Source organism: Trichechus manatus, unplaced genomic scaffold (assembly GCF_000243295.1).
Source record: "Trichechus manatus latirostris isolate Lorelei unplaced genomic scaffold, TriManLat1.0 scaffold00138, whole genome shotgun sequence".
Classification (NCBI taxonomy): domain Eukaryota; kingdom Metazoa; phylum Chordata; class Mammalia; order Sirenia; family Trichechidae; genus Trichechus; species Trichechus manatus.
The window spans coordinates 3,703,747-3,722,248 of record NW_004444074.1 but is presented as its reverse complement, the minus strand read 5'-3'; the positions used below and the strand labels follow the sequence as shown (position 1 = coordinate 3,722,248).

General features: G+C 37.8%; 1 protein-coding gene across 1 annotated transcript in view; it reads right to left on the bottom strand.

Moving 5' to 3' along the window:
- ATAD5 (ATPase family AAA domain containing 5) overlaps positions 1–17,709 on the bottom strand; it is a 49,136-nt gene extending 31,427 nt beyond the window's left edge. Inside the window, exons 1-6 of the mRNA XM_004385396.2 lie at positions 17,597–17,709; positions 12,294–14,221; positions 11,555–11,663; positions 6,759–6,920; positions 4,840–4,966; positions 4,193–4,274 (exon numbers count right to left, since the gene is read on the bottom strand). Of these exons, the coding sequence (XP_004385453.1) occupies positions 4,193–4,274; positions 4,840–4,966; positions 6,759–6,920; positions 11,555–11,663; positions 12,294–14,221; positions 17,597–17,662 (2,474 nt within the window). The 5' untranslated portion in view covers positions 17,663–17,709. The remainder of the gene's footprint in view (positions 1–4,192; positions 4,275–4,839; positions 4,967–6,758; positions 6,921–11,554; positions 11,664–12,293; positions 14,222–17,596) is intronic.
- Positions 17,710–18,502: the final 793 nt, after the last annotated feature.

The following is an 18,502-nucleotide window of genomic DNA, read 5'->3' as shown; positions in this document are numbered from 1 at the left end:
GGGCCACATAAACCAGAGACTTCATCAGCCTGAGACCAGAAGAACTAGATGGTACCCAGCTACCACCAATGACCGCCCTGACAGGGAACACAACACAGAGTCCCTGATGGAGAAGAAGAAAAGTGGGGTACAGAACTCAAATTCTAGACTTAATGGTCTGACTGAGACTGGAGGAACCCCAGAAAGCATGGCCCCTGGACTCTCTGTCAACATAGAACTAAAACCATTCCCAAGGCCAACTCTTCAGACAAAGATTAGACTGGACTATGGGACATAAAATGATACTCGTGAAGAGTGTGCTACTTAGTTCAAGTAGATACATGAGACTAAACGGGCAGGTCCTGTCCGGAGGTGAGATAAGAAGGCAGACAGGGTCAGGAGCTGGTTGAATGGACATGGGAAACCAGGGGCAGAAAGAAGGAGCGTGCTGTCACAGTATAGGGAGAGCAACTGGGATCACATAACAATATGTATAAATTTTTGTATGACAGACTAACTTGAATTGTAAACTTTCACTTAAAGTACAACAATAATATAAAAAATATTAAAAAAAAAAAATTGACCTGAGTATTGGAGTTCGTCTATCACAAGGATTGACAACTGAGTGCTAGAGAATGGGACCTGAAGTACAAGAGTTTTAGAGCTGGCAACCCCAGCTCAGCCTGGGAGGCCCTGTCCTCAGAGGATGATCAGCTGCAGCAGGGACAACATTTGAACTCCAGGAACCTGGGGCTACCATGAATTTGGACTCAGAAAACCCTGGCATTTGATCTAATAACTTGGAAACCTGCTCAACTTGTTGAGTATTAGAACCAAGAAACTTATTTGGCAGCTTTTTTCCAGGACAGGCACATTTACAAGCCAAGCTGCCCAAGAAGATATTCTTCACGTTTTAATATTTAACTTTGGCAGGGCCAAGTTCTTAAAGCTAAAAAAGCTGTAAATTCTAATTTGTCCTAAAATGTTCCCATGCAATCATAAACTAATAGTTGTAATAAAGGATTGTCTTTGGTTAAAAAAAAAACAAAAAAAAATTCAGCTAGGTAAAGCAAATGCAGATAAGATAATAGTGTAACCAAGCAGATATGCTCCCCACTTCAGGTTGGCATTCAACAACATGAGCATTACAATGTTTTATTACTCTTTTTTTAAAATACAGAATTCAAGCTACTAGGAAAGAAAAACAGGCTACCCAGGCTGATGTATAATTTCTCCACTGCCAAGCTCTTCAACCTCCTTAGGACTGCTAATCCACTAATAACTCTATCATCTTCTATCCATCAACACTTTCCTTTATTAACTTCCCTCCTTACTCAGCTTAGATTCCATGCTCCATCATTAAATAACACTCCTGACAACCTATTTAACTACCTTGATTTGCTTTTTGTGGCACCTGCCTGTCAAAAATCATCAAACATTCTGTTTTCTTTGCATGTACACGGGAGCAGGTAAAGACACAACTGGGCACGCTGGTTCCACCATAAATTCAGTATCAGTACAAATGGACCCTCAAAGTCAACAATCCTGCATTAACCTCCTTCATTCTCTTCAAACTCAGACCCTGCCCAATCCTACCTCCTCACCTTTAACAGATAACCTCAGATCTTACATTATAGAGAAAAGAGGTATCAGATGGGAATTTCCTCAACTTCCTTACACAAAAACACACAAATCTATTACTTCACCATTCTGTCCTCCTTTCTTTCCTCTTAAAATAGAGAAGCTGCACTTCGTCCAATAAAGACTTGTTGTTGTTAGTTTCTGTCGAGTCGGCTCTGACTCATGGTGACCTTATGTATAACAGAACAAAATGTTGCCCGGTCCTGCACCATCTTCATGATCATTGGCATGTTTCAGTCCATTGTGGTGGCTACTGTGTCAGTCCATCTCATTGAGGGTTTCCCTCGTTTTCGCTGACCCTCTACTTTACCAAACATAATGACCTTTTTTAGCGATTGGTCTTTCCTGATGACGGGTCCAAAGTAAGGAAAATGAAATCTCACCGTCCTTGCTTCTAAGGAGCATTTCAGTTGTTTCTTCTAAGACTGATTTGTTCGTTCTTCTGGCAGTTCAAGGTATATTCAATATTCTTTGCCAACAACACAGTCTGAATGCATTAATCGTTCCGTCTTCCTTTTTTCATTGTCCAGCTTTCACGTGTATATGAGGCGATTGAAAAGACCATGGCTTGGGTCAGATGCACCTTCACCATCAAAGTAACATCTTTGCTTTTTTACAACTTTAAAGAGGTCTTTTGCAGCAGATTTGCCCAATGCAATATGTCGTTTGATTTCTTGACTGCTGCTTCCATGGGCACTGACCAATAAAGACTAATTCCCCCAAAATGATTTTGGAACTCAGCCCAAGTAACCTTCCCACAAACCTTAAAGCCATCAATCATTCTTTCTCTCATGTATTCAACTTCTCCTCAGTCCTTCTCTGTGACTTTTAAACACAATCAAGTCTCTCTCATTAAGTTAAAAAATCCTGATTTGATTTTCATGCCTCTCTAGTGACTACCTTTTCTTCTCTTTAGAGCCAACATTTTCAAAGTTGTCTGTTCTGACTTTTAGATAGTTACCCAACAGAAATGAAAATACATATCCACATAAAAACTTATATATGAATGCTCCTAACAGCTTTATTCATAATAGCTTAAAATTGGAAACAACTCAAATGTGTATCAACTGATCAATGTATAGACAAAATGTGGTATATCCATATAATGGAATACTACTCAGCAAAAAAAAACAACAATGAACTACTGATATACTTGACAACATGAATAAGTCTCAAAATCATTATGCTGAGTGGAAGAAGCCAGACACAACAGAGTAAATACTGTATATTCCATTTATGTGAAGTTCTAGAACAAAATAACAAATCTACAGTAATAGAAATCAGAATAGTGCTAGTCTATTGGTGAGATGGTTGTGAAAGGGAGTAACAGAAAAGAAGTACAAGTAAACTTTCTGGGGTAAAACATTAATTTTGTATCTTAATTTAGGCTCACTTGTCAAAACTGGACACTTAATATCTGTGCATTTAACAATATATAATTGTACTCTCAATAAAGCAAAAACAGGAGAAGAAAAAAACCAACCTTGAACTCATGATGTTGTCCCTATCTAGTCTTTTACTGTGCCATTCAGTTGCATAAAGTAGACATTCTGGTGCCCTCCTAACACCTTCCTCTCCCTTACCACCTCCTTACCCCATTTAATTAATCACCAAGGGTTTTTTAATTATCTCCTAAATATCTTTACATCATCTCCAACACCCTATTCTACACCTCCATCAACTCATGACTGGATTCTTAACATCCATTTGAACTCCTCCTCCAATCCATTCTTTATACAGTAGCCAGACTCATTCAACAGCCAGGTTAAATTTTCAAAATCCAAATCTGTTTATGTCTATACTCATGCTTAAAGCACTTTGACAGCTTCTCATTACTCTTAACTTAAGGACAAAATTCTTTAAAAGATCCTATGTTGTCTGGCACCCACCTCTCCAGCTTAATCTCACATTCCTTTCATCCTTGCTCTCTCCACTCGTCACACTGGCATTCTTCCAGTCTTTTGCATTTACTATGCTCCTTCTACCTATTCAGGATCTTCGCACAGACTGCTCACTCTGGCTGGAACACCTTTCCTCTGCCTGGTTAACCCTTGCTCATCCTTCAGATTTCACTTCAAGTCTCAGGGAAGCTTTCCTGATCAGACCAAATCTCCTTAATATAAACTCTCATAGAACTTTATACCTCTCTTTAGCAATTCTTCATTTGCTGGCCTGATAAATATTCACGTATTGTCTTCCCTCTCTAGACTACAAGCCCTATGAGGATAGGCAATGTGTCTTACTTTGTTCCCCATAATAATCCCTATATAAAAAACAGTGTCTGGAGCATAGCAGGTGTTTAAATATTTGAGTGAATGAAATTCATAACCAGCTCTTTGAGGTTTTTTTTTTTTTTGGTTCGTTTATTATTCTGCTTTTGTCTCGAGATGGGCACAATTTTGCAGAAAAAGAAGATCTTCAAATAGCAGTTGGAACATTGTCAACATTGTTATCTTCTGAACTTATTAAAGCTTCAAGTGATAATTACCAGTTTGCTCATCAAAGTAAACAAATAAATACAAAATACAGTCCATACAATACTTTGGTAATTTAAAATTTGTATTGGACTAACCTGCTTTCATCGAATCCAAGGATAGGATCAGCTGTTTTTTGAGCTTTTCTGGCAAGAAATAAAGGCGCGACTTTCATTTTTCCTTAGAAAAACGAATGCTTAGGTTAGTATCAGTGTTTTCAATCTCCACTTACCTCCAGCTACTTTCAAAATTATCTTTCAGTTTTTTAAATTAACGCTTTCATTTTTTTTTTAATTAAATATTTTTTACATAATGATCTGGTTCAACCCAACAACATCAGAATCTCCTGAGGAATGTTTTTTTTACAACTACAGAGTCCCACAACACACCTCTGAAGATTCTTATTCAAGATGTCTAGGGAAGACTTAAAGATATAAAGACTTAAAATTTACCCAGATGACTTCGATGATCAGACAGATCTGGGAACTACTAATTTAGTAACACTAAATAGGAACATGGAAATGAAATAAATTAAAATATGTTAGTTTCTCTTTTAAAAAAAACTCTTCACTACACTATAACTTTACTTATTAAAACAGAAATACTATTTAATGTAATTAAAATTTTTATTTTCTAAGGCAAGAGATTAAATTTGTATCACAAAAGCAACCAGAACGATAACAATAGAATCCCCCCGCAAAAAAACATTCAAATTTCTGTCAAAAATCTTATTAAATCTGATTACCAGGTACATTTTTAGGTGACTGGTTAAGGTTTCTTCCTAGCACATCATTCAAACACTTAAGTTTCTTCTGATTTTTCTCAGGCTGCTTTAAAGAAGTAGGACTTGAATCTATTATTATTACAGAGTCCTAAGACAAAATAAGAGAAAAATTTAAAAAATGTATTATATATTTAATGTCATAAGATATACAGACAATACCATTAAATTAGCAACTCCATACACCTCCTCATGAGACATTATCTGACTGAAACAGAAAACACATGATGTGAAAGGTAGTCTATACTTACATCATACAAGTTTATGTGATGTGGGTTTATTATAACTGTGGGCTTTCTTTTTTAAAGAATTAATTAGTAGACTATATTCCAGATAAAATAATTAATATAACCAAACTATAGAATTTCTGTATAGAAATCTGTCTTTGAAGAAGTACAGCCAGAATGTTCTTTAGAAGCAAGGATGGCGAGACTACGTCTCATATACTCTGGACATGTTATGAGGAGGAATCAGTCCCTGGAGAAGGACATCATGCTTGGTAAAGTAGCGTGTCAGCGAAAAACAGGAAGACTGTCAACGAGATGGATTGACACAGTGGCTGCAACTATGGGCTCAAGCATAACAACGATTGTGAGACTGACGCAGGACCGGGCAGTGTTTCGTTCTGCTGTACATGGGGTTGCTATGAGTCGGAACCAACTCAATGGCACGTGACAACAACACAGAAATTCTGGCTATTCTTTCAGAACTAACTATAAAAACCAAAACCAAAACCACTGCCGCCAAGTCAATTTCGACTCATAGCGACCCTACAGGACAGAATAGAACTGCCCCATAGGGTTTCCAAGGAACAGCTGGTAGATTTGAACGGACGGCCTTTTGGTTAGCAGCTGTAGCTCTTAACCACCGTGCATGGTTCATGCACTTAAAGAATTTACTTTTCTTTTGGGAAGAGAAGACATGGGCACATAAAAGCTGAGCTCTTAACCACTGTGCCACCGGGGCTCCAGAACTAACTGTATAGCCTAGAAATGGATTAGATGACGTCTGCTGTTTTCATGTGGTCAGCATACGTTTATTGAGTGCCCACCATGTATCAGGCAATACAGCAGGTGCTGGCAATTCACAGACAAGTAAAACTCAAGAATTGGCTTCAAGGTTACTACGGAATTTGCAGGACCCAGAAAGGGCTAGCTAGTCCAGGAGTAGAGAGTTTAACTAGTTATAACACAGTGTGGTGACAGCAGTACTGACTAAAGGACAAAAAAGCATGAAAGTACATATAGTAAAGGAAACTGTCTGGCCTGAAGGCATCAGCATAGCTGTCGGGAGAAGGTGGTCGCACTTAAAAAAACCAGCTGCCATTAAGTCAATTCCGATTCATGGTGACCCCATGTGTGTCAGAGTAGAACTGTCCTCCACAGGGTTTTCAAAGGCTGATTTTTCAGAAATAGACCATCAGGCCTTTCTTCCAAGATGCCTCTGACTGTGTTAACCATTTGCACCACCCAGGGACTTACTAGAATCTTAAAGCTTGAGAAGCATATTCCTCAGGGAGAAGAGAGTACCCAGAATAGATATTTCAGACTGAGACTACAAAGTGAAAATTACATCATGTGGGGAGAAATGCATAACTTAGTGTGACTACAGCAAAGAGTGTGTATGGAGAAGTACATTGTTTTGAGGAGAGGGAAGGGTTCAGCCTATGAAGAATCTTAAATGACTTGATAAGGATTTGAACTGTATTGTGTAGGCAATAAAGAGCCAAAGTCTTTTAAGGCAGAACTTTAAATAATATTCTTTTCTATCACCTTGAGGCTACCTCACAATGCTACCTTTATAACATTACAGTGGTTTCCTTCTCTCACTCCAAACAACAGAATAGGAAAGAACTTAAACCAATAAACACGTGTAATACTTACTTCTGTTTCTGACAATTTCTTCCGTTCAGTAAGCGCCTGATGTCTAGAGGAACGCCTTAAAGGAGTTATTTCATCAGTAGCCTTTGACCTACTAATGTGTATAGCTTTTGCTTTTTCAATCAATTGTTTTGCTTTTGATATGTTTTTTGAAGCATTACTTGCCTAGACAAAAATGTGAAATATTAATTTAGATCACTGGTAAACATTTTCTACTTAACAACAGAAAAAAAAAAACTAATCACAAATCACATTAAATAAAAGACCGAGAAATGATTATTTAAGACTTATTAGGGAACTTTAATTAAAATGTGTCCAGTTATACTTGGTTTGCTTTTATTTCTTACTTGAAATTCATCCAGATAAATACTACCTGTGTGGAAAACACCCAGAAGTATGTTTGTAGAAGTAGTTTATTAAAATTGTTGGGTATTTTTCTACCATCACCGTAGCATCTAATCTTTGATTTTAGTCACCAAATTTAGGTGAAGTACTTTCTAAATATGAATAAACAGTCTACTATGTGCAAGGCTCTGACTTGGAAACTGTAAAAAAAAAAAAAAAAAAAAAAAGGACCAACAATATTATAATATGTAGATCTGGGCCTCAAGGAACTTATAAGTAATAGAGAAGAAAGACTAGGAACAGATAGGTATAATAAAACTATATGGTATACATTATTATTGTGTGTATATATGTGAGATTACACCATAGAAATTTAGGTTAGAGAGAGAGTACTTTAGGCTGAATCTATTGTGGGGAGGTAGAAAAGGTTATGTGTGGTTTTAAAAAAGAGCATAGATAAGAATAAAAATGGCCTTCAGACCTGGTTCTCACACTGATGCACCCTGTGATCTAAAGTATTTAAATATTATCTTTCAGAGAATGTGCTTTCCATATTAAGTTCTACAGGTTTTCACGATGGGATTAAAAACACACATGCACAGCAAGCTGCAGAACAATTTACATTATACGGCCCCTTTTAAAAATTGTATCTATCTCATTGTTTAGGAAGCACTGAGTATCTGCTTATGATGATGGAAAACTTGGCAATGGATACTGGTGATAGTTGCACAATGTGATTAATATAATTGGTATCACTGAATTGTACATGTAAAAAATGCTGAATTAGCCAATGTGTTAAACATATCGTTTACAACAATAAAAATACATATCTATCTATCTAAGCATAGAAAACAGCCTGGAAGGATAAACACGTAACTATTAAAAGTGGGTTACCCAAAGACAATAGTGCTGAGAAGATGAAAATATTTGTCATTTTTAATTTTACACACTTCTGCTGTTTTTTTTCCAAACAAATGATTAATATTTTTAAAACCATTAAAAAGAAAAGGCATGAATATTCAAAGCATACATGAGAAGGGTAGGAATGTCAAGGAGTTGGTCCATTAGTAGTACACTGAGATTTTTTGTTGTTCTGGTAGCAAAGTTTTTGGCAGGCTAATGAATCTAACAGCAAATTAGTATTCAAAATAATCCACCTAAATTTAGACTAACAATTCAATCATTGAAACAAACTGTTATATCAGGAGATATGGTTTCAACGACTGCTTGTTAAAAGAAAAAAAACTATACACATATTTTGGCAAATAGTTCTGCTATTAAAACCTGTTTTGTTTTTTATAGCTTTTTTGTGACTATAAGTTTTTAATTTCATTTTTATAGAAAATCATAACATAGAAAAATAAAGAAAATTAAAATCATACATAATCCCATCACCTAAAATAGTAAGTTCCAACATCCTACTTTCTGACCTAGCAGCCTATCCTCCCACCTCTTACTTGGTTAATCCTGACTACATTTGTTGACTTCATCAGAAACTTTGGTTCTGACAGCTCTCTACGTTCTCCCTACTTACTAGCCTCTGTCTTCCCCTACCCAGCTTAAAGTCCACTGTCCATCACTTCAACCACTCTTAAAAATACTCTAAACTCCCTTGGTACCACTGCCCTTCTGCCACACCTACCTGGGAAAAGCCCAATTCTGGGTCAGTCGAATTGTCCTCCTTGCCTAAATGCAGGCAAACAATCTCACTTGTGTACCCAATACTCAACTGAACTGCACTTGGCAAGGTGGCCAAAAATCAAGACACTTTTCAATTCTTATCTCACTAGGTCTCTCTGTATGAGGTCATCATTCAACTCCATGGCAGCTATCAACAACAATATTGACAATATTGACCAATCCCTCCATGAAACACTCCCATGACAGCACATTCTCCAAGGGATCTATCAGTTCAGTCACCCTTCCCATGTCCTCTTTTTCTGCTCATTCCTTAAAGGCTGTGGAGTTCCTCCAGGGTTATCCTTGGACATCTTCTTTTGACCAAACATGCTTTCTCTGCATGATTTCATTAATTCACACAGCTTCAACTGCCATCAACATGCTGATGACCCTTCCGCTTTATCTCTGGCTCAAATCTAATTAGATGGTTCCACTTGAATATCCCATTAAAAAAAGAAACAAAAAACAAACCTGTTGCCGTCAAGTCAATTCAGACTCATAGCAACCCTATAAAACAGAGAACTGCCCCATAAGATTTCCAAGGAACGGCCAGTGGATTTGAACTGCTGACCTTTTGGTTAGCACCGGTAGCTCGCCGTAACTCTTGAGCACTGTGCCACCGGCGCATCCCATAGATACGTCAAATCCAACTTGTCCAAAACCAAATTCCTCATCTTTCCCCCAAACCAGCCTTCTTCCTATCTTAGTGAAAGGCATCATCCACACAAAAACCCAAGCCAGAAACCCAGGTATCATGCCTGACTTCTCTCCCTGACTTTCATATCAAGTCTATCATCAAGGCTCCTCAATTCTACCTCCTAAATAACCACTGGCCACCTCTCACTGCTTTCCTTTAGAACACAAGCACATCTCATGCAGATTACTCCAAAAGCCTCCTAACTAGTCTCCCAGCCTCAGAGTAATATTTCTAAAACTCAAGGCTAATCATGTTATGCCTCCTACTTAAAATGGCTTGCCCCTGGCTCTCGAATGAAGTCTACTATCCTAACAATCTAGCCTCTACTTAACTAAAATAAAAATGCTCTCTATTGCCCTCAAAGCCTTTGCACACAGTATTCCCTCTGCTTGGGAACTCTTTCTACCCTTTTAGATCCTAGCTTATCATCTCTGGGAAGTCAGGTATCCCACTTATGTGGTCTTGGAGTACTCAGTGCTTACTTCATTATAGCTCTTATTACATACACTGTTATTTCCTGTTTATTTGCCTGATTTCTCCTTAAGAATGGAAGCTCTATGAGAATAGAGACCATGTGTATATCTTGTTCACAGCTGTATTCCCAATATCTAGCACACAGCATGGCACTTAGTATTTTTTTGCATAAAAGAGTGAACCCAGAGCCATTCTGAAAACCATTCTGAAAATATCTCTGTTGTAAGAGCTATTATGAATATGAGGCTCTTAGGAAAACCAGTCTACCCATTCATTCTCATGGAAACATGAAAAAAACTCCCAGAAAATTACCAAGGTTCTCTGCTAGAGCTAGCAAATAAACCTAGGTAAGCTTCAAATAGTGGTTCATAGATTAATAGCATGAGATAAAATAGCTGATCTAAGTAAATTTGATAAGGGCCCAATATGGATACATTTAATTTTGAGATTTGTCTTACTGGAAAACTTATCACTGAATTGCAATTCTAAAGGCAAACCAAGGAATAGTATTCCTAAAACTAAAGTTGAAGCTATACTTAAGAATTAAATAAAATACATGGGATAAAGTTCATCTTAGAGATTTTAACCTTTAGCTGTGGTACAACCAGCTGGATTCTAGAGTGCTTTCCAACAGGCTAAGGGCTGTCTTTCTAACTACTTACTGTTCTGTGACTCTGGGAAAACCACTTCCCCGAGTCACACGCAAACTGCATGCTTCCTCATCATGAATTGCAGTTTCTTTATCTAGGAAGCAGACTAAATAATCTACTTTATGATACTAATGATGTAAGTACTAAGCACAGTGTTTGGAACATGGTGAGCAGTTTAAAAAAAAAAAAGATACCTGTTAAATAAAAATGAAAAGAGATTATCACCTTTCCGTAGCAATAGTTTTCATCCAAGGATTATATTACGATCACCTTTGTAGGTTTTTCAAAACAGACCTACCTGTACCTACCTGCCTACCCTAGAGAGAATCTGATCCTCCCATGGTGGTGACAAGCAGCTCACTTTGAAAAAGCACCTAGATTATTCTTATATATCACATCTCTCCCTCTAGGGCAGTAGTTTCCAACCAGAGGGGTTTTGCTTCTTGGGGGACATTTGACAATGTCTGCAGACATTTTTGATTATCGTAACTGAGGGGCTGGAGGTACTACTGACATCTCATGGGTAGAGGCCAGAGTTGCTAAACATCCTACAATGCACGGAACAGCCCCAGACCCTCACAACAAAGAATTATACAGCCGAAAATGTCAATAGTGCTAAGGTTAAGCCCCTAATCTATAGAAATAAACCAAAAATCCAATCACCACCTATAGGCAGCCTTAGGAAAAAGTGACTGGAATATAATTCTAAGAAAGCTTTTTCCAAGTAAATTATACTCTGACCCTATCAATTGCTTTCATCTCACAATAACTGGATATTTTAATAAACTACAGGAATGGAATAACAGTGAAAAACAATTTAGGATTGTGGTTAACATAACCAATTTATGAAATATGTGAATCTTGTTTCAGCTTATTACTTCCAAAGAGTAGCTTTTTGTTGATGTTGTTTAAAGGAAATAGAATACTACTTATAGGACTAATATTTCAATTACCTTTCTAGTCTGAGAAATAAAATCTCCATCAGTTGCTTCAGATTTCTGAGATCTTTTCTCACATCTTTTCTTAGATTTTTTGGGAGTACTAATTCTGGTGAATTTCATTCTGAAAAAAGAAAAGGTATTCAGGAACATTTTCTTGATTATAAAGTATAAGAACCTCAAATACAGAAAAGAACCAACTAGAGCTCCCATTTCTGGACTATTCCAAAACAGAAATAAAAACTCCAGTTTCAAACTACTGATTCAAAAGTAAGCCAAACTCAATGTTAAACCCTTGGAAAATATAAAATGTTTCCCTTAAAAATAAGCTTTACAGAAAATTAGTCCCCAAGATGACTCTTCTATTAGAAGCAGCATGCAAGTATACACCACATAGTGTGTGGCTCAGTTCACCCAAGAAATAAATAGATTTCTGATTTATTTTCACACTCATGCTCATTAAATGCACAGAATTCACATTTGAAGGATATTCCTCCAGGAATTAGCAATTACATGAATAAGAGTTTACTAAAATATATCTGGAATGCTTCTGAAATTATGCCCGACTGTAAATTAAATGTGGAAAACAAGGAGCATTTTGAAACCCTGTTCTCTTTTTCTTACAAAATAAATCAGTTATATTCTAGAAAAAATAAGTCTTTAACACTTGAAATATTTTCCTTTCCTGCTAATATTACAAAATACTAGAACTTACATAGAATAATAGAATTTTAAAATAAAAACAAAACTTTACCTAATAGGACTCTCTGAATCAAAGGGTACCGTTATTAGTTCTGCTGTATATAAGTTACGCTTTCCTGGTAAGTTGGCTGCTTTTGGAGTGGAAGCCTTTATTGGACTATTATCTTCTGAATCTTCAAAATCAGAACCTCTAATGATTATTGTGGTAGGTGTACTGCTACCTCTTACAGATCTTCTGGTTGATTTGGGTGTGGAAACATTTACCAAGTTGTCTTTGGGTTCAGCTTTAGAATCTCTAATTTTGACATCCTTAACGCGAATACTGGTTTTTCTTGATGACTTACTGTTGTTAAATAGAGAAGAAATCTTTAAAGGGTCATCCTTTGCTATATCTTCACACAAAAGACTTTTACTGTTAAATAATGTGCTGCTTTTGAAAACTTCTGTTTTCTTTCGCCTTAAACTCATTGTAATTTTATTTTGATTTTGTTTCTCTTTTAAGAAAGAGGTTGTTTCTTTCTTTTGAGTATTTCCTTCTCCATTTTCACCTAGTGCAACCCCAGTATCTAATATTTTCTTACCCTTTTGCTTTAGCTTTTTACTTTTCTCCTTAGGAAAACTTCCTTTATCAGTGTGTGACTGTGAATTGCCATTATTTGAAATCATCTGGATATTAGGATTTTCCATGATGTTTTTAGAACTATTCTCTCTTCCTTCTTCAAGTAAAGATTTTTCATTAAGGTCTTTCTGCTTATCAGAAGACTTCTTAACTCCATTTTTAAGTACATCTGATGCTGGCTGCCTAAATGCTTTCATAAACTGCTGTCTTTCTTCTAGAGTGCATTTTGGTTTCACAGCTTCAGAACTCCCAGCTTCCAACACTGCCAACTCTAACTCTTCTTCCTGTATAACAACGTTAGATTTTCTTTTCTGAATTGTCTGTTCACTCTCAGTATCAGAGAGACTATTTTCCATTTCAATTTGCTTTTGTTTCAAGAAAATTGAGGGTATTTTCCCTGTCTTTCTGGGGGGCACGGGGTGAACTTGTGCAAGAACCGTCACTGTCTTAAAGTGTACCTGCTGGGAATTTTCACAGGTTTCTGTATCACTTATACAACCACTTTTGACTATTTCTCCAACAGTTTCAGGAGCACAAACTGACATTACCATTGTAGAGTCTGGTATCTGTTCCACTTTGTTTTCCTTGTGACTTTTTAAAAATTCCTCATATGAGACAGTTATTGTGTTATCATTTAACAGAGCTATTTTAGCTACATTATCTCTAGTGTTTGCATTATTTGCAGTACTGTCTTCATTAGTTAGGGAAGATATTATCTGTTTATTATCTTTACCATCTTTTTTAAGATTTAGTTCCTTTGCCAAGGATAAACTTTCGGAGAGATCTATTACTTCTCTGTACTTTCTTTTTCTTATTTTTTTGCAATCATTTTTTGTGGTGCCTTGTTTAGGATTTAATTTCTTAGAATTTTGTTTGCAGATCATAGTGCTTGACTGGTTTTTGATATCTTGAATACTTTCTGCAAGTACCTCTACATGTTTCTGGTGGAGTAAAACAGAAGTACTACTTTCTTCAAAGTCATGATTTAAACTAGAGTCTCCTTTGCTCTCATCACTACTAATTTCAATTGGAGATTCATGTCCAGTTTTAATATTATTTAGCTGATGTGATAAATTAACTCTCTTTCCTCTCTTCTTAAACTCTACATTTGAGAACATTTCCAAAGATGTTTTATAATCCTTGCCACTGTCAACAGGCAACGGTGCAGATGACTTTATCTTACACTCTTTCATTGATTGAGTCCTCTCATTTGTGGATGAAGTCTTTCTAAAATAATCCAGAATATTATTGGATTTTGGTGGCGAGAAAACTCTATCTCCAGTCTTCCCTATTGGTGATAAATATTTTGTAATTGTTCTATAGGAAGATCCGTCATCATCCTTCCTTTGCTTTTTGCATGGCTACAGATTTAAAAGAAGGAAAAAAAGCACTTATTTCAAGAAAAATAATACAAAACATAAATTTTAGACACATGTCTAGTGTATTTAAAGTAACTGGATAAAGAAAGGAAGGCTCCTTTAGGTGACAAACATGATATACCAGAAAGAATATGAACTTTAAAATTAAACCTATATTCAAATCTCAATGTGTCAATGATTTACACTTAGAATTTGTGTACTTTACTGTATATATATATTATAAAACAAAAACCAAACCAATTGCCATTGAGTTGATTCTGACTCATGGAGACCCATGTGTTCCAGAGCAGAAATGCACTTCCATAGAGTCTCCAAGGCTATGACATCTTGGAAGCAGATCACCAGGCCTTTCTTCCAAGGTGCCTTTGGGTGGGTTCGAACCTCCAGCCTTTCAGTTAGTAGTCAAGCGCTTAACCATTTGTGCCACCCAGGGATTCCTTGTATATGTATGTTACTAAAAAATTGTTTACATTAAAAAAATCCAAGCCTACTACACTTACGAGCAAATTACTAATTTTTCTCAGTCTCTGTTTACTGTATAAACTTTAAATAGCACCCTCCACCTTAAGAATTGTAACGAATACATTACATAAAAATATGTAATATATGTAAAAATATGACATATGCTAGGAACCCTACAAGTATTAGTTACATTCCCTTTTTATTATATTTAGTTTAAAATAAGCACATTTTCCTAACTATTGCTAAGAAGCAGGAACATAGTAACCAAGCCTAGGATCCCAAAATTTACTAATCAAGTAGAAAGGATAGTGAAAGTTCACCAAAAGAACTGTTCCATAGTCTAGTGTTTTAATTTGCTATTAAAACCATTACTGCCTTTGTCTTACATTCGTTATTACCCTTACAATACCAAAATGACTATAATGTTAGGCATGTTTATATTTTTATTGGTCATAAATCAATAATTTACATAACCAAAAATAAATATTACCTTATTGGTTACAAAAAGCACCATCAGTCTTTTTAAATTTCCTCAGTTCATTAGTTAGAATAAACTTAGCAGAATAATAATGAAATTCTTTAAAAAGTAAGTAATGAATAGGGGAGTTATGCTTCAGAAAATTAAAATGTATTATAAAGCTATCATGGTTAAAAGTGTAATACTGGTGCAGGAATAGGTAGGCAGGTCAATGGAATTGATTAGGAAACCAGAGACAGACACAAGTATATATTAAGAACTTGGTAAATGGTAACAGTAGCATTCAAGGTAGTGACAAAAGAAGAAGTATTTAATAAATGGTATTGGGACAACTTCTAACCATTTGGATAAATATGAGGCAAAATAAATTACAGCTGGATTAACATTATATATGTTAAAATGAAATCATAAATGTTTTAAAAGAAAATACTGATGAGTATTTATATAACCCTGAGATGGTATTAGAGGCACTATACTATGTGCTCTGGAGTCAGGCAGATCTAAGTTTGAGTGCTGGCTCTGACATCTTCTACTGTGAGACCTTAAACAAATTAAATTTTTTAACCTTCTTCTCTCGTCTGTAGAATGGAGATAATATTTCATTACAGGGTTGACGTTAAGCAAAAAAATGCTCATAAAGCCTTTCCCTTTACCATACTTAACAGTCAGTATCAGTATTATGAAATAGGCTTTCTAAGCAGGCCACCAAAAGCAAAAACCATAACCCAAAGACTGATAAAACTGACCATACAGAAAGCCAAGAACTGTGTAATTCAAGTATCAGAAGTCCTTCTTCATACCTAGACAAGCTGAGTAACTGCCCTGACCTAGCAAACAAGTATCACCCTTAAGTGAGCACACATCTTGGCTCATTCAAGACACCAGAACACATACTTCAGTCTGAATGCCAGCATGAGATGAAAAGGTGTGAAAATGTAACATGTATCTTAAAATTCTGGTATTAGAGTCTCATTATAAAGAATGCTTGGAGCCCTGGTAGCATAGTGGTTAAGGGCTAGGCTGCTAACCAAAAGGTCAGCAGTTTAAATCCACCAGCTGCTCATTGGAAACCCTATGGGGCAGTTCTGCTTTGTCCTACAGGGTCACTATTAGTCGGGATCAACTCGACGGCAATAGGTTTGGTTTTTGGTTTGGTTTATAAAGAATGCTTACTGCATTTCACTGAAACTTGGTGAACGAACATCATTATGCCACATGGGTCTTCCAACTGCAGTATATTAAGATCTAGGGTCATGAGTAATAGATTTCCTTATTAAGTACCTTGTTTGATTCCAGCAGGGACACTCTAAGTGGCATTCCTAGACTAGGTAGGACAGACTAGTTGGACTTAAAGATCTTTTTCAACTTTAAAATTCTAGGATTTCGTATCATGAACCCAGAACCTGACCATGGGATCCTCTGTGACATCTCACAAGTTCAGAACATCATAGTCCACCAACATTTTAGGATCTAGGAACTGGCCGTGGTATCTTAAGTCCTGACTTACTGTGACTCTCTAAACATCTCACAATTTCAATGTTTGCCAGGATTTATTACAACTCTAAGAAACAACACACTCCACGTCTGGGGTCTTAAAAGCTAGTGAGCGGCCATCTAAGATGCATCAATTGGTCCCAACTCACCTGGAGTAAAGGAGAATGAAGACCATGGACAAAAGGAAAGCATTAGCCCAAGAGACAGAAAGGGTCACATGAGCGAGACTTCATCAGCATGAGACCAGAAGAACTAGATGGTGCCCGGCTACTACCACAATGACCGCCCTAACAGGGAACACAACAGAGAGTCCCTGATGGAACAGGAGAAACATGGGGTGCAGAACTCAAATTCTAGTAAAAAGACCAGACAATGGTTTGATTGAGACTGGAGGGACACCAGAAGACATGGTCCCCAGACTCTCTGTTAGCCCAAAACTATAACCATTCCTGAGGCCAACTCTTCAGACAAAGATTAGACTGGACTATGAGACATAAAATGATACTCGTGAAGAGTACGCTTCTTAGCTCAAGTAGGTACATGAGACTAAACGGGCAGCTCCTGTCCAGAGGCGAGATGAGAAGACAGAGAGAGTCAGGAGCTGGTTGAATGGACACGGGAAATCAGGGGTGGAAAGCAGGAGCATGCTGTCACAGTATAGGGAGAGCAACTAGGGTCACAAAATAATGTATGCATAAATGTTTGTATAAGAGACTAACCTGAATTGTAAACTTTCACTTAAAGCACAACAATTAAAAAAGAGAGAGAGAAACGACACAATCCAGCAATTGTTCCACACAATGTCATTACTCTGGGGCCTCTCTGTGTTCCTCCCTTCCCCCTCAGAGATGCAAAGTCGGGATTTCCTCCCAACCATCTCCCATCAGCCGGAGGAAAAGAACTCGACAGACACTCGATCTCACCTCGATCTCGTAGTCCTTCACTGGAGTGGGAGCAGCCGTCGCCGCCATGGCAAGGACCCCTACCATGCTCCCCGCTTCCAGGTACCCCTGCTCCTAGGACCTTGCGCGGACCGGCCTGGCCAGCGTGTTGGCCATGGAGGCGGTCTGCTCCTGGAGGAGCGCGAAGTTGGGCCGCGGGGTCCGTCTCGGATTCCCCTGCGCCCACCCGCCCGGAGCGGGCGCGGAGGCCGGGCCCAGCTCAGCCGAGTCGAACGCGGGAAGAGGCGGTGATAAAGCGCGGGCGGCGAGGCACTTGGGACGCGGCCCGTAGGCGCGGGGTGACCTCCCAGGCAGACGACCTAGACTGAGTGATCCGGACTGGAGCCAGGGCGGGGAAAGGAAACCGAACATAGACCGGACCGAAGGGCTTTGCATAGAGTTCTTGTCAATTGGGTTTTCGCGCCGTCTTGAACGCGGGGGGCGGAGCTTAGGATTGCTTTTGGAAGCCGGCGCGGACGGTGAGCCGAGTGAGCCAAAACACTTGCCTCGGCGAGCCGGCGGGAGGCGGGATCATTGCATAACAGAATTTAAAGCCAGTGGAGGTGTTGGAAATTCTAACTTGTAGTGTCTTGTAGCCCGGCTTCACAAATGAGAATGTGATTGGACTAAGGTACCTAGACAGTTGGTGGCAGAATTAAAACCTTGGACTCTTGACGCCCCAGACTAGCCCCTTTTTTAAAGTGGAAATTTGAAAATTACAGAAAAAGAAATAAGAATTGATTATATTCCTACCACCCAGGATAAAATGTTAATATTTTTGGTGTGTGTCCTACATCGAAATACGCCATTTCGGATCCGAGATTTCGACTTTATGTTTGTACCCCTAACTTGAGGAGGCATTTCTTCCTATCGATTTCGTCCCCTGAG